Source organism: Girardinichthys multiradiatus, chromosome 6 (assembly GCF_021462225.1).
Source record: "Girardinichthys multiradiatus isolate DD_20200921_A chromosome 6, DD_fGirMul_XY1, whole genome shotgun sequence".
Lineage (NCBI taxonomy): Eukaryota > Metazoa > Chordata > Actinopteri > Cyprinodontiformes > Goodeidae > Girardinichthys > Girardinichthys multiradiatus.
Window position 1 is genome coordinate 20961430 of NC_061799.1, and position 26934 is coordinate 20988363.

The 26934-nt window shown below is 39.5% G+C and overlaps 2 protein-coding genes across 7 annotated transcripts in view; both read right to left on the reverse strand.

The window, feature by feature from the left end:
• Positions 1-951: 951 nt before the first annotated feature.
• Positions 952-16786, reverse strand: pask (PAS domain containing serine/threonine kinase). 4 transcript variants are annotated; one of them, XM_047367430.1, is made up of 21 exons: positions 16141-16785; positions 15778-15992; positions 15516-15686; positions 13274-13408; positions 11077-11211; positions 10710-10929; positions 9747-9925; positions 9529-9658; positions 9252-9423; positions 6083-6315; positions 5826-5943; positions 5393-5714; positions 5158-5293; positions 4918-5060; positions 4183-4350; positions 3959-4084; positions 3730-3864; positions 3437-3636; positions 2228-2361; positions 1995-2144; positions 952-1912 (listed from the first exon to the last, which is right to left on the reverse strand). In XM_047367430.1, exons 2-21 carry the CDS (start codon positions 15964-15966, stop codon positions 1758-1760), a joined length of 3351 nt encoding a protein of 1116 aa, XP_047223386.1. In that variant the 5' UTR covers positions 15967-15992; positions 16141-16785; the 3' UTR covers positions 952-1757. The 4 variants fall into 4 exon arrangements, with proteins under 4 accessions (XP_047223386.1, XP_047223384.1, XP_047223383.1 ...); XM_047367428.1 differs by having other exon boundaries at positions 5158-5714; positions 16141-16367; positions 16597-16784; XM_047367427.1 differs by having other exon boundaries at positions 5158-5714; positions 16141-16316; positions 16422-16784.
• Positions 16787-17407: 621 nt separating this feature from the next.
• kcnab1b (potassium voltage-gated channel subfamily A regulatory beta subunit 1b) overlaps positions 17408-26934 on the reverse strand; it is a 53009-nt gene continuing 43482 nt past the window's right edge. For all 3 annotated transcript variants that reach the window (XM_047369374.1, XM_047369375.1, XM_047369373.1), the window contains 6 exons: positions 21766-21851; positions 20886-21006; positions 20693-20787; positions 18990-19110; positions 18765-18853; positions 17408-18652 (listed from right to left, as the gene is read on the reverse strand). In XM_047369374.1, the coding sequence (XP_047225330.1) occupies positions 18563-18652; positions 18765-18853; positions 18990-19110; positions 20693-20787; positions 20886-21006; positions 21766-21851 (602 nt within the window). In that variant the 3' untranslated portion in view covers positions 17408-18562. The remainder of the gene's footprint in view (positions 18653-18764; positions 18854-18989; positions 19111-20692; positions 20788-20885; positions 21007-21765; positions 21852-26934) is intronic.

Consider the following 26934-nt stretch of genomic DNA (forward strand, 5'->3'; position numbering starts at 1 on the left):
ACTTTTGAACCAGAAACAGCGGCAGAAGCGCCTGACCTTGGCTACAGAGAAGCAGCACTGGACTGTTGCTCAGTGGTCCAAAGTACTTTTTTCGGATGAAAGCAAATTCTGCATGTCATTCGGAAATCAAGGTGCCAGAGTCTGGAGGAAGACTGGGGAGAAGGAAATGCCAAAATGCCAGAAGCCTCCATAAGACCTCAGCAGTGCCACAGGCTGATTGCCTCCATGCCACACCGCATTGAAGCAGTCATTTCTGCAAAAGGATTCCCGACCAAGTATTGAGTGCATAACTGTACATGATTATTTGAAGGTTGACGTTTTTTGTATTAAAAACACTTTTCTTTTATTGGTCGGATGAAATATGCTAATTTTGTGAGATAGGAATTTTGGGTTTTCATGAGCTGTATGCCGAAATCATCCGTATTAAGACAATAAAAGACCTGAAATATTTCAGTTAGTGTGCAATGAATCTAAAATATATGAATGTTAAATTTTCATCATGACATTATGGAAAATAATGAACTTTATCACAATATGCTAATATTTTGAGAAGGACCTGTACAGTAATTCAGAATGATTCAGGTTGGACTTCCTCACACTCTGTAAATCAGCTCCCTGATGGTTAAGATGTGGTGTTGTGTGCAACATGTCCTCCAGTACAGAAACATCTCCATGGTGTTATCAGTGTTAGTGAATTTCTTGCTTTTACACATCTCCAGTACTGTACCTCCAACTTCTGTATGCTTCCATTAGTAATCAGGCAAATCACTTTCAGTATATGTAAATATTTTAGGATTATTTCTGGACTGTCAGCACAGCTTAGTGTCCAAAGGACATTTTGGTTATTGAAGCACCCCACAACTTTCAGTCTTAAAAGGCAGAGAAAGAAATGCACCTTAATGGCAATAGCCCAATCAAGTAAACTACAAAGAATTTGACTATGCATCTTGCTCAAATAGATATCAGTAACATCCCACTTTAATTCTTGCTCCAAGCTCCACTCACGTTTTACAAACTGTATGGCTGTTCACAATATTAAAAAGCCAAAATAAACAAATGAAATGTATGGAGGGTGAAAATACAAAACCTTTCTGATTAATTCACAACCACCGTATTCAGTTACATTTAGAATATTGTTTAAGCACTATTAATTACTACAAATTCAAATAAACATACAAGATTTCTTAAGAATTATAGTCAATAGGACTCTTTAGCTCCACTTATGTAGCAGTTTCTCAGTTAATGTTCAGAAGGAACATGTTTGTTGGAAGACATTTATTGATGCATAAAAATATAAAAAGCGTTTTATATGTTTTTACATGTCATTAAAATATCTAAACATCAAGATAAAAATTCTGATTTAAAAAGCTGCAAGAAAATAAATTATTTAAAAAAAAAAATAATAGAAAACTGGGAATCTATCAGTACAATGCTACAGGTGTTTTAATCGCAAAGAGCAAAAAAAAAAAAAAAGAAACTATAAAAGAATTTGACTATGAAATCAAATGATAAATCAAAGGATTTCTTCTGCCTTTATCTTCTTGTTTACCATCCTGGATCATGAAATATGCCTAGAGGAAAACTTACAAGCTCATAAAAAAAAAAAAAAAAAAAAAAAAAGTAGTTTATTAAAAAACAAAACTAAATAAATAAAAACTTGTTCTATTCTACAAATCAAATTTTCCTTTAGAAAGTTTCTTTTCTTGTTATGTAACTTGGCTCTTCATGTTCCCAAATGTCAGAGAGACTGTTAGGCTTCAATCCCCAAAGAGGTATTTTTGGAGCTCAGTTTCCAGGGCCACCATTGACTCATCATCTTCATCTTCCTCTGACAGAGTCTCATCACCATAATCTGGGAACAAACTCGGTGTGGCATATGCAGTTGGACTAGGTTCCTGATTCTGTGGTGAACCTGTTGGAAGAAGAGATCGACTCTGTACATTAAAGCATGACAGGCCATTGCCAGTCTAAGCTTGGTGTTAGGGAGTACTTACAGAAGCTCAGAGATCCAGGAACCACCTCAGTCCAGCTGTATTCTGCTAGGGAAATGGGCTGGCTGATCCAGGGCTGCAACAGAAGCTGGTCTAAAGTCATCCTCTTTCTAGGGTTAGCATGCAGCAGGCCTCGCAAAACAACCTGCAGCTCTGAGAGGTGGCACACAGAACATTTGCGTAACTTAAATGTAAAAGACAGAGCTAATAAACAGTAGCAAAGAACATCAGTATACCTGGGGACAGGGGAAACGAGGTCATTAATCTAGCATCAAGGATTTCACCCACATCACAGAACGGGTTCTCACTGAACAGCAGAGTGTAGAGCAAAACCCCCAAAGACCACATCTCCAGCTCTGGACCCTCATATCTTGGAGAGGAGCACAATTATCAGTTAACACAGTGCTTGGCATTAGTTCTTTCTGCTTACCAAGTGGTGTAATCTTAACACGGTATGGTTTCTGTAAACATTATAAAGTCCAATGGGTCATGAGAGGCTATATTTGACTACCTGCTGACCTAGATTCTGCATTAAAAGGCAATTCTCTGCTTTAATAGAGGCTTTAATCAGGATGATCAGGTGAAAACTGCCTCTAACCACTTTCAATACCTCTAATATATTTCAATAATTCATGAACTTACCTAAGCAACTTTAATCACATGAACAATTTTTGGCTTAGCCAGAAATACACATATTGTACTTGTGTTTAACATGTTTAAACAAACATAAACAAATGTAGAAAACTGTTAATAAATCCTCTAAACATATGTAATGCATCTTAAAACAGGCAGCACCTTGGTAACAACATTTAATACGTACAGTGCAATAAAAAAGCCAAATAATAGTGTCATTTCATTTCTGTGCTTTTATACAGGTCCTAATATGTTTTATCTTTATTTTCATTCAACATTTATCACACAGTGCTACACAAACATTTCAGGGCACCTAGGAATTAAATAAGCAGCAAAAACTGTTGCAATTTTAAAGGCTTCTTTGTACAAAGTGGAATATCACTGAAATGGCTTTTCTGCATCTCATCTTTTGTCGCTGCTTTGTTCTCGGGCTGCCACTTTCAACAAAATTACGTAATTGCTTTCAGAGGGAGCTTTCCTAGCCTACCAAAAGGGAAAATATTAATTAACATTAATAAAGTAATATTAATAATAATAAAAATCACACATCCTTATCTTTCCTCCTAATATTTCTGCTACACCTTGTATTAGTCCAACACATAAAACTCAACATAAATAAAATTTTGTAGTAGCAACATAAACAAAATGTGAAAACGTATAAAAGACTTGAACACCAAAGTAGAAATCGTGTGAAAAGGCATTTTTTCCCCGTCTTCATTTTTTAAATTCTTATAAAAAGAGACATTAGTGTTTAAGTCCAATTCATTTAAGAAGCACACATGATTTATTATTCACAGGTAGGAAACACTCACGGATTTCCCTGAAGCACCTCAGGGGAACAGTACTCCAGCGTGCCACAGAAATTGTGGAACAGCTTCCCAGGAGTCAGTACGGCAGCGGAGCCAAAGTCTATCAATCGGATGTGAAAGCACTTGTCAATTATGATGTTCTCGTCTTTTATGTCCCTGTGAATAATGTTCTTGGTCCTCAGGTAGAACACAGCTGCCACAATCTGAAAAACACGCACAAAAAAAAAACAGTACAGCCAATTAATAAAATACCTCATTGTTGTTCCCATCAGCACCATCAATGGTTATTCTTATACCTGTCTAAAGATGTAGCTGGCCAGGGGCTCATCCAGCCTTGGCTGCATGTCTATGAATTCAAAAAGATCCAAACCGTCTCCATGTTTCTCCATTACCATCTGGAAATAATTCCCATTCTCAAACACCTCTGCCACCTGGAGGCGCACACATATACACACTCTCATTTGAAGGGGATCTTATGCATTAAGGAATCTGATAGACCCAAGTGTTCTAAAACAACAATGTTACCTTAACAATGTTATGGTGTTGGACTCGGGTCAATATTGCAATCTCCTGGCTCACTCTTCCCAACATGGGGTCATCTACCCAGCAGTCACTCATTATTCTTGCTTTGCTAATAAACTTCACTATTACCTGCACATTTTTAAATCAGAGAAAAAAAAAAAACGCCAAGTAAAAAAGAAATGCGCCACAGTTACCACCGGTTCTTGTTCAAACAAAAAGTTTCATACTTCTTGTTCGTCGCAGCGTCTTGAGGCCTTCCAGACAAAACCAAACGCTCCTTTCCCTACAGCTTTGATTGGCTGGTATTCTTCTTCAAACTGCCCGTCACAAGCTCGCGAATGTTCGAGATCCAGAGTGGAGCGCAGCGCTTCTCCTTGACTGGACTCGCCTGTCTTCTGATTGGAGGGAACACATAGACGGCTGAACATAACAGGAAGCACAATAGGAAAACGTGGCACTTTGATCCCGGTGAACACATGTTGATTGTGGTTTACAGTTCATTTGCGGAGTTCTCTCTCCTTTAACATCTTAGTACCTTTCTGTAAACATTGTAACAAACTAAAATCAGGTGATCAGTCAGATGGCTGGCTCAAACCAGCTTTAGCTCCAGAAATGATCAGATTGATCCATGCATAAGAAAGCTACTGAGATCTATAATGACATTTCATTGTTTCAGTTAGCTTCTGGCAGAAGACTTAAAAAGTTCCACCAGCATAAAAAACTGACAGGAAATCTTTTAGCATTTTTAAGCAAGGAAATATTGAAATACTGTTTTACTCTCACCACTCTCACTGAGAAATGCTTCCCTTTTATCCTGTTTTTACATGTACATTTATGTATTTAACCATTGTGCATTTTAGGATTTATTTGTTTGATCTTTTCTTGCTGAATGCCAAAGAGAAATTTCCATTTTATGTACATATAATGGACCTTACCAAATACAACTCTCAGCTGCAACTAACCTTTCCTGGACTAGGTCCTGACTGGTTGTGAATTGAAGGGTCTGTTCGCAACAACGCCCCCTGCTGGTTCGATCTTTTTATCCACACGCAGAACATGAAGTTTCCATCAGAGAGGTTAGTCCTGCTAACATCACACTGCAGATCTAGAGGAACAGAGGGAGGAAAATAAATAATAAAAACTTTAGTCCTGCTGCTATGTTTATGAGGAAAACTGACATACAGTAAAACTTTATTACTAACCTACTCTTGTGCCATCTCTGTGGTATCCACTTCCAACAAATTGCCCTTCTAGTATCTGCGTGGTGTTTGAGGTCAGGACATGTCCATTCACCTTCTGTTTTTTAGGTGTTGATGTGGCGGGCACGTCTGCAACAGACTGAATCCCACTATTTGCTTGTACCACGCAATCTCGGCTCTTTCCTTTACGAATCAAAGAGAGTGCTCCCCACTGATCCTGCTCTTCACTCAAACTAACCTTGGCCTCCAATGAAGCATCATCAGTCTCCGCTTTCTGCTCCGATTCAGGCACCCCCAGGGAGGGTGCCCGTAGAAGTTCGGCTGTATCACAGGGTATTACGGAGCGTAGGCGATCACTGGCATACCCTCGGATGCTGAGAAGCTCCACGCTGTCGCTCAGATTCAGCTCTGCTAGAGCACAGGTCACAGCATCTCCATTACTGTCGATGTCCACAAAGTAGCTGGCTGAGTCCACTAGATGTGCTGAGTTTGACTCATCTACCTGGGCTGCATCAGGACCACCCTGGCCAGCAACATTCTCACAGAAACCAGAGGACGATCTGATAAAATTATATTTGAATGCAACAGTTACATTTCTTTTCTACAGTTATCTTATTCAAAGTCTGCATCTTCAGGGCTTTGTAAATGCATCGTTGCCACATTCAAATGACCTGCTCTCCAACGAGATGATCTCGAAGCTTGACTCTTGGAGGACAGAGGCACATGAGTGATGATCCTTTCTCACCTCGTCACAGCAGCCACCTGCTCTTCTACCCTGACTAGGAGTGTCTGTAGATCAATGTGGAAAATATTAGAATCTCATTAACTGCCGTTTCATATGCGTTACTGAAGTAAAACAAATGTGATGAATAAATGCTTAAGATAAATACAAACTAATCTAAAGAAAGAGAAGGTAGTTATCTTGCACCTGCTGTTATCTTGATAGCAGGTGTGATATTTTCACGAATCACATTGATCAGCTGCTCATCTCTGTTCTGGACGGATGGTTCAGTGGAGGCCAAGCAGCAGGGGTCTTCATCTGCAATTTCCACCCAGGCGAATGTCTTGAGGAGAGCCTTGGTGGCATCTGCACCATCCAGCGGGCAACCGCAGGGAGCCGCCCGGGCTGCCTGCTCAACCAGCTCTGTGGTATCATTGGCCCTGGGGGAGACATTAAATTCATGCTGCTCAATATGTTCAATAAAATATGAAACCTGAGGTTCAATTAAAAATAAAAATATTGGTACATTGCCTTGCCAAAAGGTTATTATTTGAACTTTTACACAGATGGTTAATAAAGAACAGCAAACAGCATCATAAAGTCAAAGGAGCACATCGTGGAGCACTGTTTAATCCTTCATCAATAAAAATGGAGTATGGTGCAACTAGAAACATACAGACACATCGATGTCCACCTAAACTGACAGGCCATGCAAGTAAGCAAGCAAGTAAACTTTATTTATATAGCATCTTTAACAGATCAAAAACCATTAAGTGCTTTACAATAAAACACAAAAAGTGTAGAAACCAATGACGATAAAAACATAACAGCAAAGAAATATCATACAGCATAGAACTAGTTAAAAGCCAATGGAAAAAAAGTGCCTATATCTCCATCTTCTGCGCAAAGATGGAGGCAACACATCTCTAACTCTAAAGGATTTATTCCCTCTGGTCGTAAAATGTGTTCGTAGAACTATTATCTCAGACTGCGAGAAGATTTGTGAGGTTCTAGACGGTCAGAGACATGGGCTGGGGCTTGACCACGCAGGGCTCTAAAACTGAGGACTACAATTTTAAAATGAAATTTAAAATGTACAAGACACCAAGCTGAAGAGATTAAAACAAGAGTAACGTGCTTTCTCTTCCGTGTATTGGTTGAAAGCCTTACAGCAGCATTCTGAACTGACTGGAGATGGTCATGATTTTTCTTATTCATTTCACAGTAATAATCACAGCCATGCCACTCATTTACACTCAAAAACTGTCTACTGTAAAAACAAAAAATCATTCCTAAATTAGCAGGGACATTTGTCCTACAGATGCTAAGAAAAAGGATGGTTTGGTGAATTAAAAGTGTGTATTTAGACCATAGACCATTTAAATGATCTTTTTAGTAATATATATTTTCTTATATTTATATTTCAATACAGTCTACAGTCTGCAGGGGATGTAAACGGTGTTTAAATGTGATTACTGGCCAGCGAGAGTATATATCAAGTTTGACAATAGAGTAGCAATGTTGTCCAGATTCCCTGCAAAGCACATTAAATATACAGGTCCTTCTCAAAAAATTAGCATATTGTGATAAAGTTCATTATTTTCCATAATGTCATGATGAAAATTTAACATTCATATATTTTAGATTCATTGCACACTAACTGAAATATTTCAGGTATTTTATTGTCTTAATACGGATGATTTTGTCATACAGCTCATGAAAACCCAAAATTCCTATCTCACAAAATTAGCATATCATTAAAAGGGTCTCTAAACGAGCTATGAACCTAATCATCTGAATCAACGAGTTAACTCTAAACACCTGCAAAAGATTCCTGAGGCCTTTAAAACTCCCAGCCTGGTTCATCACTCAAAACCCCAATCATGGGTAAGACTGCCAACCTGACTGCTGTCCAGAAGGCCACTATTGACACCCTCAAGCAAGAGGATAAGACACAGAAAGAAATTTCTGAACGAATAGGCTGTTCCCAGAGTGCTGTATCAAGGCACCTCAGTGGGAAGTCTGTGGGAAGGAAAAAGTGTGGCAGAAAACGCTGCACAACGAGAAGAGGTGACCGGACCCTGAGGAAGATTGTGGAGAAGGGCCGATTCCAGACCTTGGGGGACCTGCGGAAGCAGTGGACTGAGTCTGGAGTAGAAACATCCAGAGCCACCGTGCACAGGCGTGTGCAGGAAATGGGCTACAGGTGCCGCATTCCCCAGACCTGGGCTACAGAGAAGCAGCACTGGACTGTTGCTCAGTGGTCCAAAGTACTTTTTTCGGATGAAAGCAAATTCTGCAAGTCATTCGGAAATCAAGGTGCCAGAGTCTGGAGGAAGACTGGGGAGAAGGAAATGCCAAAATGCCAGAATCCAGTGTCAAGTACCCACAGTCAGTGATGGTCTGGGGTGCCGTGTCAGCTGCTGGTGTTGGTCCACTGTGTTTTATCAAGGGCAGGGTCAATGCAGCTAGCTATCAGGAGATTTTGGAGGACTTCATGCTTCCATCTGCTGAAAAGCTTTATGGAGATGAAGATTTCATTTTTCAGCATGACCTGGTACCTGCTCACAGTGCCAAAACCACTGGTAAATGGTTTACTGACCATGGTATCACTGTGCTCAATTGGCCTGCCAACTCTCCTGACCTGAACCCCATAGAGAATCTGTGGGATATTGTGAAGAGAACGTTGAGAATCTCAAGACCCAACACTCTGGATGAGCTAAAGGCCGCTATCAAAGCATCCTGGGCCTCCATAAGACCTCAGCAGTGCCACAGGCTGATTGCCTCCATGCCACGCCGCATTGAAGCAGTCATTTCTGCAAAAGGATTCCCGACCAAGTATTGAGTGCATAACTGTACATGATTATTTGAAGGTTGACGTTTTTTGTATTAAAAACACTTGTCTTTTATTGGTTGGATGAAATATGCTAATTTTGTGAGATAGGAATTTTGGGTTTTCATGAGCTGTATGCCAAAATCATCCGTATTAAGACAATAAAAGACCTGAAATATTTCAGTTAGTGTGCAATGAATCTAAAATATATGAATATTAAATTTTCATCATTACATTATAGAAAATAATGAACTTTATCACAATATGCTAATTTTTTGAGAAGGACCTGTACATGAATACAAGTGCTGGCTAAATGCCTGCTTGTTGCTTCTGCAGCATTTGCTTTCCAGGATTTAGGAGAAACATGACATATAGTGCATCAAACTTATTTAAATATCTGCCAACATAGTTCTTCTTTGATCAGATTTACACAGGGATAATAAATATGTCAGTTACTCTGTATAATACCCACAATAAACAAGTTAAAACAAGATAAAAATGAAATCCATCTTTCATGAGAAAATATAGTGCTTGCAAACTTACATAACCAAATGTGTGGAGGTGACTGCAGGAAGAGAGAATGTAGACAGAGCGCTGGCCTGATTCTCCAGCCTGGAGCTGGTTCCAGTGAAGATCCGGCCTCTTCCTGTGGAACTTCTTTTCAGGATAGCCTGCTGCACCATACCCATGTCTCCAGCCACCAGAGATGAAGGATCTGAGGTTAGGACAGGGAAAAAACACCTAGTGCAAAATGCATAACATAGAGTGTGCTTCTGCTGGACAAGGCAAAGCTGACACATACAAAAGCACAAGTGCTCACCATAATTTACTGATATTTTGGACATGGCTGGACTTTTGTCCATTTCGACATGAGAATCAGAAACAGGGGCAGGCTTTCTGTCCGACCCAGACATCCATTCATAGAAACCAGGCATCAGAAAAGCGGCACTCTGTTGACAAAAAGCGACAGTGACACAAATGAGAGCTGGCCTGAGCTGCAGTTTGAGCAGCCTTGTGGAGCTGGTAAATTTGGCTAACCTTTCCCAGAAGCTCGTCCTTGCTGTATCCAAATAAGCTGAGGGCAAGATGATTGTGAATGCTGAAGATTGAACCATCCGGCCAAAGGAGGAGAAGGCCGCTCAAAGGAGCAAACGCCCAGACTGTTCCAGAGTATTCTGGTGTTACTGAGGGAGAGGAGACGGTGCGGTCCATTTTGCCTTCGATAAAAAAAATCCAAAAGAGAACCAAACTTTAAGGATCTCCTACTTTTTAAAAAGGTGAGATTTTCACTTACACATTAAAATGTTCTTAAAATGGAAAATGTTAGGTACAACACAAAGTATTTGTCTTATGTAAACCACGTTTGTTGTGCTTACATTTTAATTTCAGAGTAAACAGGACCACAAACATCCAGTAACGTTTACTTAAACGCAGACCATTTATTAAACTAAATACAGCAGGTGTCCTTGAACAAATAATGACCCACATCATGTTCTTGCTGTTGACCCAAACATTAGGAAACTGTAGGTCTTTCTTTACATAAGGAAAACTGTTTATCATTTAAACTTTTTTTTACACCAGATTTCCATTTATTTTGATTCTCATCTCATTTGGCCCATTTGACTCTTATGGTATTTATTTATCGTAGTCATAAAGGCTAAATAATTATACAACATCACAAAACAGGCAAAGCTACAAATGTACAAAATGACAAACACTTACTACAATTATTTAACTTCACTATTACAATGAAAAAGAATAAATGCATCTTGAAACTACTCTCTTCTCTACAGCAGCTGCTGAACTGTAACAGCTCTTTAAAATGTATGTTTTCAGCTAAGATTTTTTAAAAACCATGTTTTTCAAAAATGGTATGTGCTCCAAGGTTTATAGAAACATAGTATATAAGCTAAAGAAAATTTAACTATGCTTCACTTTGTCCAATGTAATTTTGACTATGTTTAAGTTTATGTGATTTAATATGTATTGAAAATAACCTACCAGATAATGGCTCTGTAGAGAGAGCGTCTTCGAAGTTCGCTTGATCTGAAAATCTCATCTTGCTCTGAGGAGATACGAGTTGGGAGCCGGCTGTCGAAATGCAGCCGTCGTCGTTGCGGTGTTGGGGTTTTCCACACAGCGCTGCCCCCTGAAGTTTCACACAGAGTGGGACGGATGCACCTCCTTTGCTTTTCCCGCACACCTTCTGAACCCTCAGCATCTGAAAGAAAAGTTGAAAATGCAGTCATACGCAGACGATTGAAATACTTCTGCTCCAAAAGCCTATGGATGTTAGTTTTTACTGGGAATATTCGGTAAAGGTTAAAGAGAGGCAGACGTCATGAGGTAAACGGTATTGCGTGCTTACTTTCGGCAAAGCATGACTGTAGAGGGGAATTTGTAAAGATGGGATAAGCTCCTTTATAGACACTCCTTTCAAGTCCTCAGGATGGTGATATCCATGAAGATGAGCAAAAGCTGAGTCACAGCTTAGGACAGAGCCCTTAAAATGACATTAAATATACAATTGAAGCCAGATATTTACATACACCATAAAAAGATACATAACCCTGTTTCTGACATTAAATGAAAGCAAACGTTTTCTGCTGAGGTCACTTAGGATTACCAAAATTATTTCTATTTGCTAAATGCCAGAATAATGCGAGAGAACCTTGAAATTCAGAAGTTTACATACACATTTAAACAATCACATGATGACGTTTCGGCTTTACGAGCTTCTGATAGGTTAATTCACAATATCTCAGTTCATTGGAGGCACTTCTGTGGACTCTTATCAAGGCAACACCTCAAACGCAGCTGCCTTGTGTGACATCCTCAGAAAATCCAAAGAAATCGGCAAAAATATTAGCAAGGGATTTGTGGACCTCCACAAGTCTGGTTCATCCTCCCTGCGTCTTCCAAATATTTAAAAACACTACATCAAAAAAAACAAACCCTGATCTCAGTTCCCAATATGTGTACAGAACTAACAATGTGTGTGTGAGAAAGGCAGCCTACAAATCTGACTCAGCTACACCGGACCAGGAGGGATGGACCTAAATCCCAGCAAACTATTGTGAGAAACTTATGGAAGGATACACAAAACAGTTGAACCAAGCTTTAAGAAAAAATGCTAAAGGAATATTCCTTTTATTATTCTGGCATTTGGCAAATTAAAATAACTTGGTAATCCTAACTGACCTAAAGCTGGAAAGGGTCAGTCTGACTTAATGGAGAACAATACAGGAGACGTGTATATCTGCTTTCACCTTACTGTACGCTCACTGGCCACTTTATTAGGTACACCTGTCCAACTGGTCGTTATCCGAAATTTCTAATCAGCCAATCACATAGCAGCAACTTAATGCATTTAGGCATGTAGACATGGTCAAGACAATCTGCTGCAGTTCAAACCAAGCATCAGAATGGGGAAGAAAGGTGATTTCAGCGACTTTGAACATGACATGGTTGTTGGTGCCAGATGGGCTGGTCTGAGTATTTCAGAAACTGCTGATCTACTGGGATTTTCACACACTACCATCTCTGGGGTTTACAGAGAATGGTCAGAAAAAGAGAAAATACCCAGTGAGCGGCAGTTCTGTGGACGCAAATGCCTCGTTGATGCTGGAGGTCAGAGGAGAATGGCCAGACTGTTTGGAGCTGATAGAAAGGCAACAGTAACTCAAATAACCACTCATTACAAACAAGGCATTCAGAAGAGCATCTCTGAACGCACAACACGTTGAACCTTGAGGCGGATGGGCTACAGCAGCAGAAGACCACTCCTATCAGCTAAGAACAGGAAACTGAGGCTACAATTCACACAGGCTCACCAAAATTGGACAATAGAAGATTGGAAAAACATTTCCTGGTCTGATGAGTCTCGATTTCTGCTGCGACATTCGGATGGTAGGGTCAGAATTTGGTGTCAACAACATGAAAGCATGGATCCATCCTGCCTTGTATCAACGGTTCAGGCTGGTGTTGTTGGTGTAATGGTATGGGGGATATTTTCTTGGCACACTTTGGGCCCCTCAGAACCAATTGAGCATCATGTCAACGCCACAGCCTACCTGAGTATTGTTGCTGACCATGTCCATCCCTTTATGACCACAGTGTATCCATCTTCTGATGGTTTCTTCCAGCAGGATAACACGCCATGTCATAAAGCATGAATCATCTCAGACTGGTTTTTTCAACATGACAATGAGTTCACTGGACTCAAATGGCCTCAATGGTCACCAGATCTTAGTCCAGTAGAGCACATTTGGGATGTGGTGGAACGGGAGATTCTCATCATGGATGTGCAGCCGACAAATCTGCAGCATCTGTATGATGCTATCATGTCAATATGGACCAAACTCTCTGAGGAATGTTTCCAGTACCTTGTTGAATCTATGCCACCAAGGATTAAGGCAGTTCTGAAGGCAAAAGGGGGTCCAACCCGGTACTAGCAAGGTGAACCTAGTAAAGTGGCCGGTGAGTGTATATGAGTAATGTATATACAAGAAATAAAAGTAAGCACATGAAGGTCAGTTTTTCCAAGATAAATATTGCATACTCACATCCTGGGAAAAGGACACAAAGGATGAAATCCTTTCCACACATTCCATCGTGACAAGCCACTGGTCTTCCTTCTCTGCCTGCCTGTAGGTAAACACTGATACTGGTACCTCTCCGGATAATGTCACAGCATCCACCTTGAAAACAAAATCACAACAAATACACACAAAAAAATAACTAAAAAGGTACACATATATTTCAACAGGAAAGCAAATGATAGTCAGTAGTAGAACGAACACTAGAGCTACAAAATATATTGTACCAGAGTCTTCCAACACAATATTCGCATGTTCAATATAGCAGTTACAAAGAACTACTTGGATGCAATATTTGCAATTCCTCAGGGAGCTTGTATTCAAACTTAGCCTGCCAATAGTGTATTTTGCTAGTTGAATGGATTTTATCTCAATTTTATATATATATATATATACAGTACAGACCAAACGTTTGGACACACCTTCTCATTCAAAGAGTTTTCTTTATTTTCATAATTATGAATATTGTAGCTTCACACTGAAGGCATCAAAACTATGAATTAACACATGTGGAATTATATACTGAACAAAAAAGTGTGAAACAACTGAAAATATGTCTTATATTCTAGGTTCTTCAAAGTAGTCACCTTTTGCTTTGATTACTGCTCCGCACACTCTTGGCATTCTGTTGATGAGCTTCAAGAGGTAGTCACCTGAAATGGTTTTCACTTCACAGCTGTGCCCTGTCAGGTTTAATAAGTGGGATTTTAAGCCTTATAAATGGGGTTGGGACCATCAGCTGTGTTGTGCAGGAGGTGTATACAGTACACAGCTGATAGTCCTACTGAATAGACTGTTAGAATTTGTATTATGGCAAGAAAAAAGCAGCTAAGTAAAGAAAAATGAGTGGCCATCATTACTTTAAGAAATGAAGATCAGTCAGTCTGAACAATTGGGAAAACTTTGAAAGCGTCCCCAAGTGCAGTTGCAAAAACCATCAAGTGCTACAAAGAAACTGACTCACATGAGGACCGCCCCAGGAAAGGAAGACCAAGAGTCACCTCTGCTGCGGATGATAAGTTCATCCGAGTCACCAGCCTCAGAAATCGCAGGTTAACAGCAGCTCAGATTAGAGAACAGGTCAATGCCACACAGAGTTCTAGCAGCAGACACATCTCTAGAACAACTGTTAAGAGGAGACTGTGTGAATCAGGCCTTCATGGTAAAATAGCTGCTAGGAAACCACTGCTGAGGACAGGCAACAAGCAGAAGAGACTTGTTTGGGCTAAAGAACACAAGGAATGGACATTAGACCAGTGGAAATCTGTGCTTTGGTTTGATGAGTCCAAGTTTGAGATCTTTGGTTCCAACCACCGTGTCTTTGTGCGGCGCAGAAGAGGTGAACGGATGGACTCTACATGCCTGGTTCCCACCATGAAGCATGGAGGAGGAGGTGTGAAGGTGTGGGGGTGCTTTGCTGGTGACACTGTTGGGAATTTATTCAAAATTGAAGGCATACTGAACCAGCATGGCTACCACAGCATCTTGCAGCGGCATGCTATTCCATCCGGTTTGCGTTTAGTTGGACCATCATTTATTTTTCAACAGGACAATGACCCCAAACACACCTCCAGGCTGTGTAAGAGCTATTTGACCAAGAAGGAGAGTGATGGGGTGCTGCGCCAGATGACCTGGTCTCCACAGTCACCGGACCTGAACCCAATCGTCAATGGTTTGGGGTGAGCTGGACCGCAGAGTGAAGGCAAAAGGGCCAACAAGTGCTAAGCATCTCTGGGAACTCCTTCAAGACTGTTGGAAAACCATTTCAGATGACTACCTCTTGAAGCTCATCAACAGAATGCCAAGAGTGTGCAGAGCAGTAATCAAAGCAAAAGGTGGCTACTTTGAAGAACCTAGAATATAAGACATATTTTCAGTTGTTTCACACTTTTTTGTTCAGTATATAATTCCACATGTGTTAATTTATAGTTTTGATGCCTTCAGTGTGAAGCTACAATATTCAGTCATGAAAATAAAGAAAACTCTTTGAATGAGAAGGTGTGTCTGTACTATATATATATATATATATATATATATATATATATATATATACATATATGTTTGTGTGACCAAATGCTAAAGCTCATGGGGATATTGTGACGACAGAACAATGTTGCACTATCATGTTTTCTTAATATTATGCAGCCTAAGTGACTACATGGTGAACTATATAACTCAGAAAAACATTTCAGTTCAGTGTATTTCATACCAGTTTTCCAGACACAATAGCAACAGTTCCATCTGCAAGCTGGCAATCTTCTTCCAATGCTTCTTCCAGGACCTGAGTAGTTTTCCTTAATACACAAGACAACTTCTTGCCGACCAGTTCCTTAGTGGAGCACTCAAACAGTTTGCTTGCCTGCTCATTTGCTGATAAAATCTGCAAAATAAATGTGTAAAAGGGACATAAATAAGTTGTTTCCAAATATGATGTACTATTCAACAATTGTTAGTGAGTGCATGCACAGTACCTCTGTTGTTTTATGGGAGACAATAAAAACAACTTTGCTAGGGTTGATGGCAGATGGACGTCCCGAAACAGTAAAATCTCCAGAAATAAACAGATTGGTGAAGCTTTCCTCAGATTCAATGGAAGAATTTGGCAAGGGGTCCGCAGAAACGTGGGAGCCATGAAATAAACTATATTTTTTTGCTGCCATTGTGGTGAAGACATCCAAAGGCTCACCTGTGAGCAGAAAACGGGGGCTTTTAACACTAGATTACCCACTTCCTAATTAGAACACGTATTACATTTGGTTTAGGTTATGATTTAGGTGGATTTTAAACGTCCAGACTTTGCTTGTCAAGTTTTCGGATGTAGAAAGCAGTCTTACCTGTAATATTTATGATATTACTTGTAATGAAATCACGGCGTTGCAAAGCAAAAACACTCCCGTTGTCGCTCGGTGTCCGAGTACCTGGGAAGGACTTATTCAGGTCAAAATCATCCTCCAGCTGAGCACAGGATAGGCCGGGTAGCACACGAATGGTTTGTCCTTTATCTCCCAAGCTTACGTATGATCCAACAGAACTAACATCAGTCGACGTTGCGTTTCATCGTCTAAGACAGAAGTCAACAAAGTGAAAAGGTTTTTAGGGACATCAGAGCACCCACCTCAACCCCGACAGCGGTGGCGTGTATTTCCTGGTTGTTAGGAGGCAGTTTCAGTTGGAGTTCGGTTGACTAGGTAACGGAGCCTCCGCTGAGATTTCTGCCTGCTAACTCCGATGCTAGCGCTACTGCAAACAGACTCGCTGGGGTCTGCGTCCGCTTTGGTTACTCGCTTCACCTGAAAAGCAGCATTCTTAGACGAAGTTATCGGAATGTTAGCGCAGCCTCATGACCACCCAGGCAGGTTTCTCTTAGTCAAACAGCAGGTCTCGTTATGGTGACTGACATTATTAGGCCTGTTACTGGTCCGTATTCCTTCAGTGTTATTTTGGAAACCGCGGGCTTGATGCACAACACAGATGCATTTCTTCTAGCCAATCGGCGTTCCTGCTGGCTATCGCGGAAATGCTATTGGATAATTAACAGGAAAACCCGCCTTTGTTTCTATGGAAACGTCCTGAAGAAAAGCAGGGAATTCCGCAACAAATATCGACAGTGAAATAGGCCAAACACATTTTTTTTTTCTTACTGTCAATGAGGAAAACTAAAGCAATTTATATTTTGAACAATATGAGACAGATTATTTGGATAATGTTTTTGAAGACTTTCTTAAATGCAGAAGTTTACATACATCTTAGTATTCAGTAGAATTATTCAATAGAATTACCTTTTAAACTGAGCTAAACTAAGGATTGGGTCAAATTTCTGGTTATCATTCCACAAATTTCAAACTCATTTTCTGGAATTTTGGCTCAATCCCTTGCTACCCTGGGCAGAATGCCTTATAAAAACTGCACATTTTTATGTAACAAACATTCATAATAATAATTTACACACCTTTTTTTAATATAACCACTAAAAGCAAACATGATTCATAATATAAATGTGTTTAAAAATTTTTTTCTTCCAGCATTTAAGTGTCAAACAGTAAGTTTTCCTGATGAATGCTAATTAGTTAAAATTCCTGAGTGAAAAAAGAGGCATACGACTCTAAGCGTCTCTTTAATTTTCATGTACAAATTTGATGAACAACACCATAATACATGTCAGAACAAACAGAACATAGAAAAGATTATCCCATTACATAAAATGTTCATCTGGGAGAAGATGAGATTAACTCTGCTTGTTCCAGGTGCAATTACTGCAAGGTTCCATATGGTGTTCTTTTTATATTTGTTCTCCTCTAAGTCTCTTCATTAGCCGCATGGCTTTATTTGTTATCCACAAGCTCCCCTGCAAGAGGATCAGCACCCTAACTTCAATGAGACACTTTTCTATCCACAGCACCGACTGAAATGAAATGAATCAGATACAATTCCTACTGACAGAAACTCTGCCAGGGTACACACTAAAATGGGTTGAAAGAGCACAGTAGGAAAATACACTCAGCGGTGCTGTTGCATAAGTGAAAAAGAGAACAGAGCAACATAACTGCTCATTAAAGAAATACATACTTATGTAACAGTCATAACATATGTTTTGTATATATGTAATTAATTAAACATTTTCTCATGGCAATAGCAAAAACAATGTTTAATTGACATTTACATCTTCCAGTTCTGAAGCAATCACATGGACAAGCAAGCTCCAGCTGTGTTGGGGAATGTTCATCCATACTGCTGAAATATGGCTCATTTATAATCATTATTTTTTATTCTTTTTACATACATACATAAGTAAAATAGATTTCTTTAGCATTAGGTCAATTTTGATGCAAATAATCTTTTCTTATAATAGTTCTCTAGTGTGCCTAAGTGGATGCTTAGAGGTCATTAATTCCTCAGTAGTTTTCTCTACATACACTGAGAGCAATTTAAGTATTTAAACCATTAATTCTATTATTTTTCCAGCACTATATGGTTCAGCCCCTTCTGCAAAATTTGCTGCAGATGAGGTTTTTTTTCAATGCAGGGAACTGTCTCGATGGGTCGTCCAAATCGTGTTCAGTCCGCTAACTGCCAGCTTTTGCATGCACGCTTTGTCGTCATGTAGCCCACTTCACAGTTATGAGTTGAAAGAGCCAAGTACAATCACACAGTCCTCTACAGATACACGCAGTCGTGGGCACACACTTATGGTGCCATGGCTGTGAAAAGTGAGCTTTGAAAAGCCTGATGAGCGTAGTTTCGTAGAAAGTGTCCATCCTAATGGTGGTAGTCTCTTTTACTGTGTGGACGGTTGCCCAGTATATGGTCCATTTCTGAGGCAATACCTGCTGTAATCTTTGGAATTACCTAAAATGTGCAGAAGAAAAGCAACATTGCTTCATCAATTGTTAACAATAGTGGGCAAATCCACAAAGAAATCAAACGATTACTTAAGGCCGGAAAAGGCTTGCATGTGTACCTGAATGGCTCCCAGGTTTTCTGTCAGCTGCTTGGGATTGGAGGCCCCCAGGAGCACTGAGCTGACTCCCTCATTCCTTAAGCACCAGGCTAAAGATCAGAATAACAGAATGTTAGTCTAACATGGCTGTTCTAATTAAAAAATATTTAACAATGCAAACAATGAAAATCAGGAGGAAAAATGAATTCTGACAAAAAATAAAAGCAGATTTCCTTTGTTATTTACCTATGGCTATCTGCGGCAAGGTGCATCCTAGTTTTTCTGCAATATGAGTCAGTTCTTTTAGTTTGGATTGCTGTTTTCTTCCATCCTCACTTGTTATCTTCTCCCTCAACCATTGATATGGCTAGAATAATAAAAGAAGCATAAACAGCATTAAGCCTTAAAGATAAAAATAAGATAAAACAAAAATTTAACCATATATTCATACAAAAATAACTATTTATCTTTTGTCACATTACAACCACAGACTTCAACATAAGTCATTTATATTTCCTTTGATAGGCCACTACGCAAAGTGGTGCATAACTGTGACAGAAATTGTGATTCATGGTTTTCATTTTTTATAAATAAAATTCTGAAAAGTGAGGCATGCATTCATATTCAGCCTCTATTAGTACTTTGTAGTACCACCTTTTGCTGCAGTTATAGCTCCAATACTTTTAAGGGTATGTCATTACTATTTCTGCACAGATACTAGATAATTCAATTTTTGTCTGTTCATTGCAGAATAGTTTGGGCTAAATCATATTGAATGGAGAGCATTGGTGAAAAGGAATTTATAAGTCATCCTTCAGATTTCTACAGGTTTTAGACCTGGGGTTTGACTGGGCCATTTTAACAAATTAATCTGCTTTGATCTAAACCACTTAACTGTAGGTGTGGAAGATAAACTTGCTCAATCTCAGATCTTTATAATTTTGTCTGTTATTGGTGAATAAAAAGATTCCCACAGCATGATGCTGCCAATACCATGTTTCACAGTGGGCATAGTATGTTTAGAGTAATGTGCAGTGTTAGTTTGCCCCCACATAGGATTTGGTATTTAAGCATAAAAGTTAATTTTGATTTCATCTGACAGGAGCAGTTCCTTCTGCCTATTTGCCGTGTTCCCTTCATGCTGTTCTTTTTTCAACAGTAAGATTTTTCTTGCCAGTTTTCCTAAAGACCAGACTTGTATGGAAGGACAATAATCTTTTGACAGGATATTTGTCCTGTCAAAAGATTGTTCCTTCTGAGCTGTGTATATCTCCATCTCATCGAGAGTTAGCATGGGCCTCTTCATTGCTTCTCTGATTAATGCTCTCCTTGCCCTGCCTGGTTTAGGTGGATAACCACGTCTGTATATATTTGTATTTATGTAGTACTCTCCATTTTTGAATGATGGATTAAACAATATTCTATTAGCTTTTTGAAACATAGGATATTATTTCATAACCCAAGCCTGCTTTAAACTTCTGTGAAGTTTTTTCTGTGACCTGTCTGCTGGGTTTCCTGGTCTTCATGATGCTGTTTGTTCACTAATGCTCCCTAACAAACCTCTGAGGCCTTCACAGATCAGCTGGATTTATATTAATATTAAATTACACTCAGGGGGAATGTGTTACTAATTAGATGACCTTTAAAGACAATTCATTACACTTTATTTTATTTAGGGGTATTGGAGTAATAGGGGCTAAATACAAACACTTTTCAGATTTGTATTTGCAATACATTTTGTAAATCACATATTCTTTTCCTTTCCAATTATGCCAGATATTGTGTTTGTCTTTCACATGAAATCCCATTAAAATACTTTAAAGTTTGCGCAACATGGCAAAATATGAAGTGGTTAAAGGATTATAAAAACTTTTTTAAACTGTTCTGTACTTTATACTGTATTAAAGTATAAGGCTTTCAAGACTGACCCAATAAAATCACATCTCTACCTTCATCGCAGCTCTGGAGGATTCTGGAATGCCATTTTCATACTTTCCAGTGATAATCCCGCAGGCCAAAGGAGACCAAGAGACCACGCCCACACCTATGAGGAACAGAGACATACTGTATACGATGCTGACTATTGTGACAACATTCATCGAAGAAAAACCTTGATGATAAGTGAAAACCTACTACACTTACCTATTTTATGGTAGAGCTCGGGAAGCTGAGTTTCCACCTTCTCCCTCTGGAATAAATGATACTCGGCCTGCTCACACACCGGCGGAATTAGATTAAACTGTCTGGCCACAGAATAGGCTTCCTAATGAAAGGAAAAAAAGGAATTCAAGAGGAAGGAAACATGCAATGCTGACCTTTATGTTTTATGACATTTATCTTTTCCCATGGTTGCATTGGGTATCATATTTCAGAACATTATCAGCATCTTTATTCCTTACATGTCATTGTTTTCTTTATGGGTTGGAAATCACTTGCAAAAACATTCAACAGAAAACAAATTGTCACGAGTTGTGGTTTCGGAGTTGGATCCAGACACAGGCAGGAGCGTTGGATGAACAACTTACAGGACGCACAAGGAAAACAGGACTAGGAACATGGCAGAGAACAGGCCCAACAACTGGCATTGTAGTGGGAAATATGGGCATGCAATGAGAAGAAGAGAGCTTATAAACTGAGGGATGTGAGGAGTAATATGAGATTATATTGGTTAATCAGAGGATGATGTGGAGACCAATGAGGCAGAAGGTAAGAAAGCTGAGGGAGGGAGACTAATTAACGCATGAGCTAACCAGAGATACAAAGAAACACTGAATCAAGAGAAAAAGACAAATACCGACCTAAGGGGAATAAAAACAGGGAATAGAACATAAACTGAGAAACTGAGCACAAGGGAACAACAGGGAACAGATGAAAGCAAACACAAATATGCTGAACAAACTGTACTGTTTAATACATTGGAAATGTCTTTAGCTCTGAATAAGAGATATCAGTGGCATATCAGTGCATTTCCCAGTATTAAGCATTTATCTAGCGTTTTGTAATGTCTTTTGTAGTGATTTACCATGATCTCCATGGCAGACCAGCGAGATGTTCCCCAGTACATGGCCATGCCTTGGTTGATCACTTGAGTCATAGCTCTCACAATTTCTATAAAAACACAAATAAGGAACAGCAAATAAGTACACTGTTTCCATTTGAACATCAGATGGTGCTGCAATTGTAAAATAATTTATAGCAAGGTTTAGTTACAGGACCTAAATATTTTGAATAACTTTATTTTAGACATTTTTAAGGAATCTTACAATTTGTACTTTGCTGGCATCTCAATGGTTTACTTCCATTAAAACTTATATGTCAGAACATGTGACTTGCTGGTGTCACATTACTTAATGTGTGCAAATGCTGTCGGGCGCCAAATGAAAAACTTGCTGTGACAAAATGCGGTGTGTCCTGTGCAAATATACAGGTCCTTCTCAAAATATTAGCATATTGTGATAAAGTTCATTATTTTCCATAATGTCATGATGAAAATTTAACATTCATATATTTTAGATTCATTGCACACTAACTGAAATATTTCAGGTCTTTTATTGTCTTCATATGGATGATTGTGGCATACAGCTCATGAAAACCCAAAATTCCTATCTCACAAAATTAGCATATCATTAAAAGGGTCTCTAAACGAGCTATGAACCTAATCATCTGAATCAACAAGTTAACTCTAAACACCTGCAAAAGATTCCTGAGGCCTTTAAAACTCCCAGCCTGGTTTATCACTCAAAACTCCAATCATGGGTAAGACTGCCGACCTGACTGCTGTCCAGAAGGCCACTATTGACACCCTCAAGCAAGAGGGTAAGACACAGAAAGAAATTTCTGAACGAATAGGCTGTTCCCAGAGTGCTGTATCAAGGCACCTCAGTGGGAAGTCTGTGGGAAGGAAAAAGTGTGGCAGAAAACGCTGCACAACGAGAAGAGGTGACCGGACCCTGAGGAAGATTGTGGAGAAGGGCCGATTCCAGACCTTTAGGGACCTGCGGAAGCAGTGGACTGAGTCTGGAGTAGAAACATCCAGAGCCACCGTGCACAGGCGTGTGCAGGAAATGGGCTACAGGTGTCGCATTCCCCAAGTCAAGCCACTTTTGAACCAGAAACAGCGGCAGAAGCGCCTGACCTGGGCTACAGAGAAGCAGCACTGGACTGTTGCTCAGTGGTCCAAACTACTTTTTTCGGATGAAAGCAAATTCTGCATGTCATTCGGAAATCAAGGTGCCAGAGTCTGGAGGAAGACTGGGGAGAAGGAAATGCCAAAATGCCAGAAGTCCAGTGTCAAGTACCCACAGTCAGTGATGGTCTGGGGTGCCGTGTCAGCTGCTGGTGTTGGTCCACTGTGTTTTATCAAGGGCAGGGTCAATGCAGCTAGCTATCAGGAGATTTTGGAGCACTTCATGCTTCCATCTGCTGAAAAGCTTTATGGAGATGAAGATTTCATTTTTCAGCACGACCTGGCACCTGCTCACAGTGCCAAAACCACTGGTAAATGGTTTACTGACCATGGTATCACTGTGCTCAATTGGCCTGCCAACTCTCCTGACCTGAACCCCATAGAGAATCTGTGGGATATTGTGAAGAGAACGTTGAGAGACTCAAGACCCAACACTCTGGATGTGCTAAAGGCCGCTATCGAAGCATCCTGGGCCTCCATAAGACCTCAGCAGTGCCACAGGCTGATTGCCTCCATGCCACGCCGCATTGAAGCAGTCATTTCTGCCAAAGGATTCCCGACCAAGTATTGAGTGTATAACTGTACATGATTATTTGAAGGTTGACGTTTTTTGTATTAAAAACTCTTTTCTTTTATTGGTCGGATGAAATATGCTAATTTTGTGAGATAGGAATTTTGGGTTTTCATGAGCTGTATGCCAAAATCATCCGTATTAAGAAAATAAAAGACCTGAAATATTTCAGTTAGTGTGCAATGAATCTAAAATATATGAATGTTAAATTTTCATCATGACATTATGGAAAATAATGAACTTTATCACAATATGCTAATATTTTGAGAAGGACCTGTATAAGCAAGGTGAAACTAAAGGGGCAGAAGTCAGTCGTGCCCTTCAGGGATCTGTGTGATTATGACACAGAAAGCAGCAGAAAGGCTGTGTTTTGTGAATTAAATGCTACGCAAAATGGTTTTATTCATGAAAACCTTTTCAAAGAACTTCAAAAGATTTTTTTAAATCAGGAAACCCTCTGCTGTTACACCGCATGAATGTCTCACTATACAAAAATTATTCAATACTAAATTCACTATGTGTAATATTGAATTTATATGCAGTTAATGAAACTTCTGTTCCATTTGCAAAATGCAAATGCTGGATGCAAGAGTGTGAAGTTGATAGGGTGAGAATTAGGAAGAGATTTGAATCCACAGAAGAGTGAGAAGAAAAAAAAAACAACTATTGATTTTCTTTCATTACCAGATCTTTCTTTGAACCAAACTGTGTTTCAGAGAGAGACAGAGAGCAAGTGTGTGTGTGCGTGGGCGAAGCTTGTGGGAGGGTGGAGGATCTGCTCCAAAGTGGAAGGAGGGAAGACAGGACTTGGAGGGATCCGAGGACAGAAAGAAAAAAGACAACTCACAGGCAAATGTGGTTTATAAAGTTTATATCTCTGAGGGGACCAGTTACGGATTTTTTTTGCTTCACCTCTCAATTTAAACAAGACCATTCAAGACCACTCTGTGCTTTAAATATAACAATAAAAACCGATGACTTGAGCATTAACTTAAGCAGCACCTTTATTCTGCTGATACTGTGTTACTGTGTAGTCTGATGCAGGCAGGGACTGAGAGTTTGCAGGTACAGCAGAGACAAACAGCTTAATGCAGTCAGTTCTACCTTTGCTCTCTGACCATCGCACAGTAAGAATAAACGATATAACAGCACAGATGCTGTCTTCAAATTAGGTGGGGAACGGTTTTAACAGCTAACCTTGTAGTGATGTAAGTGTTTCTACAATGAAAAATTGTAAATGTAGTAATGGGCAAAGTCAACATTTCACATAAGCTTTAACAAGTAGGACATAAAAATACACATCCAGGTTGAAGGCCTTTCAGTTGCAGGTCAGAAAACGTCTGTTTTGGTGCTAACTACTATGAGCAAAATAATAACTTTGTTTTTTATTTTTATTCATTCAAACACTAAATGAACATGTTCATACGTTGATTTTTACAGCACTTTGTGTGCCTCAGGTTTAACTAAATACAAACCATCCAAAGTGCTTAGTTTATACCAACAGTGTACATTCTATATCTGAAGTCCGCCCTCAGGAAGTGTTCTTTTGGAGACAGAGAACACCCCATTATCCTGGCAGTTTTTAGAGTGTAAGGTTTAGCTAAGATATCCAATCAGAAAGGAAAAAAAGAGGTGTTACTCGTATTAATGAAGATAAACAGGAGGTACAGAAAAAAAAAAAAAACTACATTCATTAGGGCAACAAACTCCACCTGCTTGCTCCTCCAAAAGTTCCTTTATTGGTATGCAAGTAACAGAAAGTTGCTTGGCTGTTAGCCAGTGTCTGCTTGTCCTTGAGCCCTCTCACAGCAGCTGTACGCCACAGAGTCTGGAACATTTGGCGAGCTTGAGCCAGAAAGTATGACAGCGCCCCTCGGAACAGTGCAGCAATAAGAGTGTGAGAAAGCCTTTAACACACACTGATAGCTGTACATGTCTGGACAGGCGTCTGTGGATATCAATGTGTCTTTGTCAGATTTGTTCTGATTTGTTTCTGCTTTTTGAAGCTTTATTTATATTCTTCCTGCACACATACAGACAGGAAGGTCTGTGTGTGGAGATTTTCAATGCCTTGGAAAGCAACATCCAAGCTTTGAGGCTATGAGAATTAAAAAAGTTATGAAAAAGAAGGCAGGTGTTTGAGCTGTTCTGCAGAGAAGTGCACGTGCATGCTGGAGCAGTGGTAAAATAATTTTATTGATGGAACGTTTATGCCTTCAGCTGCTTTTGTGCCATTTTTTACCTAAAATTAGATGCTGGATGAGTGGTTTTCAACATGATTCAGAGCCTTGAGCTATTTGGTTACCAGCCCTTGGTGTACCAATTAATATGAGAAATTGACATGCATTCTGCTCCAGGAGGCAAAAAATCTCATTGTGTATGCTATATGACAATTCTTATAAATGACACAATTTGATGGCATGTTAGATGAAATACCACCTTGGGGGAAACCATCTATGCAGCGCCAGCTTTGTAACTGACAGGTGCAACAACTAAAAGAAGAAATGAAACAGGAGTCTTAGTCTTATGGGGAATGGTGCTAAGTAAAAAAACACACAAAACCAGTCAACAATATCAAAGGGTCGGAAAGAGTCAAAGAGGAATAAGGCCATGGGATAAGGGAACCAGTGATGGTAACAAAGACAGACTCTACTGCCAGACATCACTTTTTGTCCCCAAAGGGGACACAAGTTGTCTCACATGAGGTCGTAAATAGTTAGGGTCACAAAACAGACATGCATGCATAAGCACCTGTTATTTAGCATTTTTCTAAAATGCTACCATGCTTCCTCCTATAACTGATTTTATTAAGCTAGTTTATATAGATTCCTTTGTGTAAAACAATCTCTCCAAGATGTGCATAACAATTTCCCCATGCTGCATAGGCCCCAAAAGCAAGGAGCAACCTGTAAAAGTATTTAGGGCACATTACAGAACATGACATTAATCTTAGAGTGGCTACAAGAAGTCAAAATCAAGTTAAAATAATGTTCTACTCAATGATTTATGTCACTAATTTAGTGCATTAATATAGATGTTCAAGCATCTTTGTCTAATAATGTAATTATACAAATGTATGCAGGAGCTAAGGTAAACCTTATTCTATTATAATCTGTGCAAATACATGATTCAGTTTTCAAATAATCGTTAATGTAGTTTATTAAGGGAAATTAGCCCTATGTGAAAAAGTAAACTAAACCTCATAGCTGGTTGTGTCTACCTTGGCAGCAACAACTGGCATGAAACGTTTGCAATAACTGGCAATGAGTCTTTCTATATCCTTGGGGATGAAATTTCTCTTACTTGTTCTAATACATAAGCACGTTAAAAACACTTACTTTCTGTTGCTACTTTTAACGTTTGGGGACTCTCCGTGTTTTACACGGTTTTTCTAGTAGTGGTAAGGGGTCGCTAGCTTAGCTTTAGCTCCACCA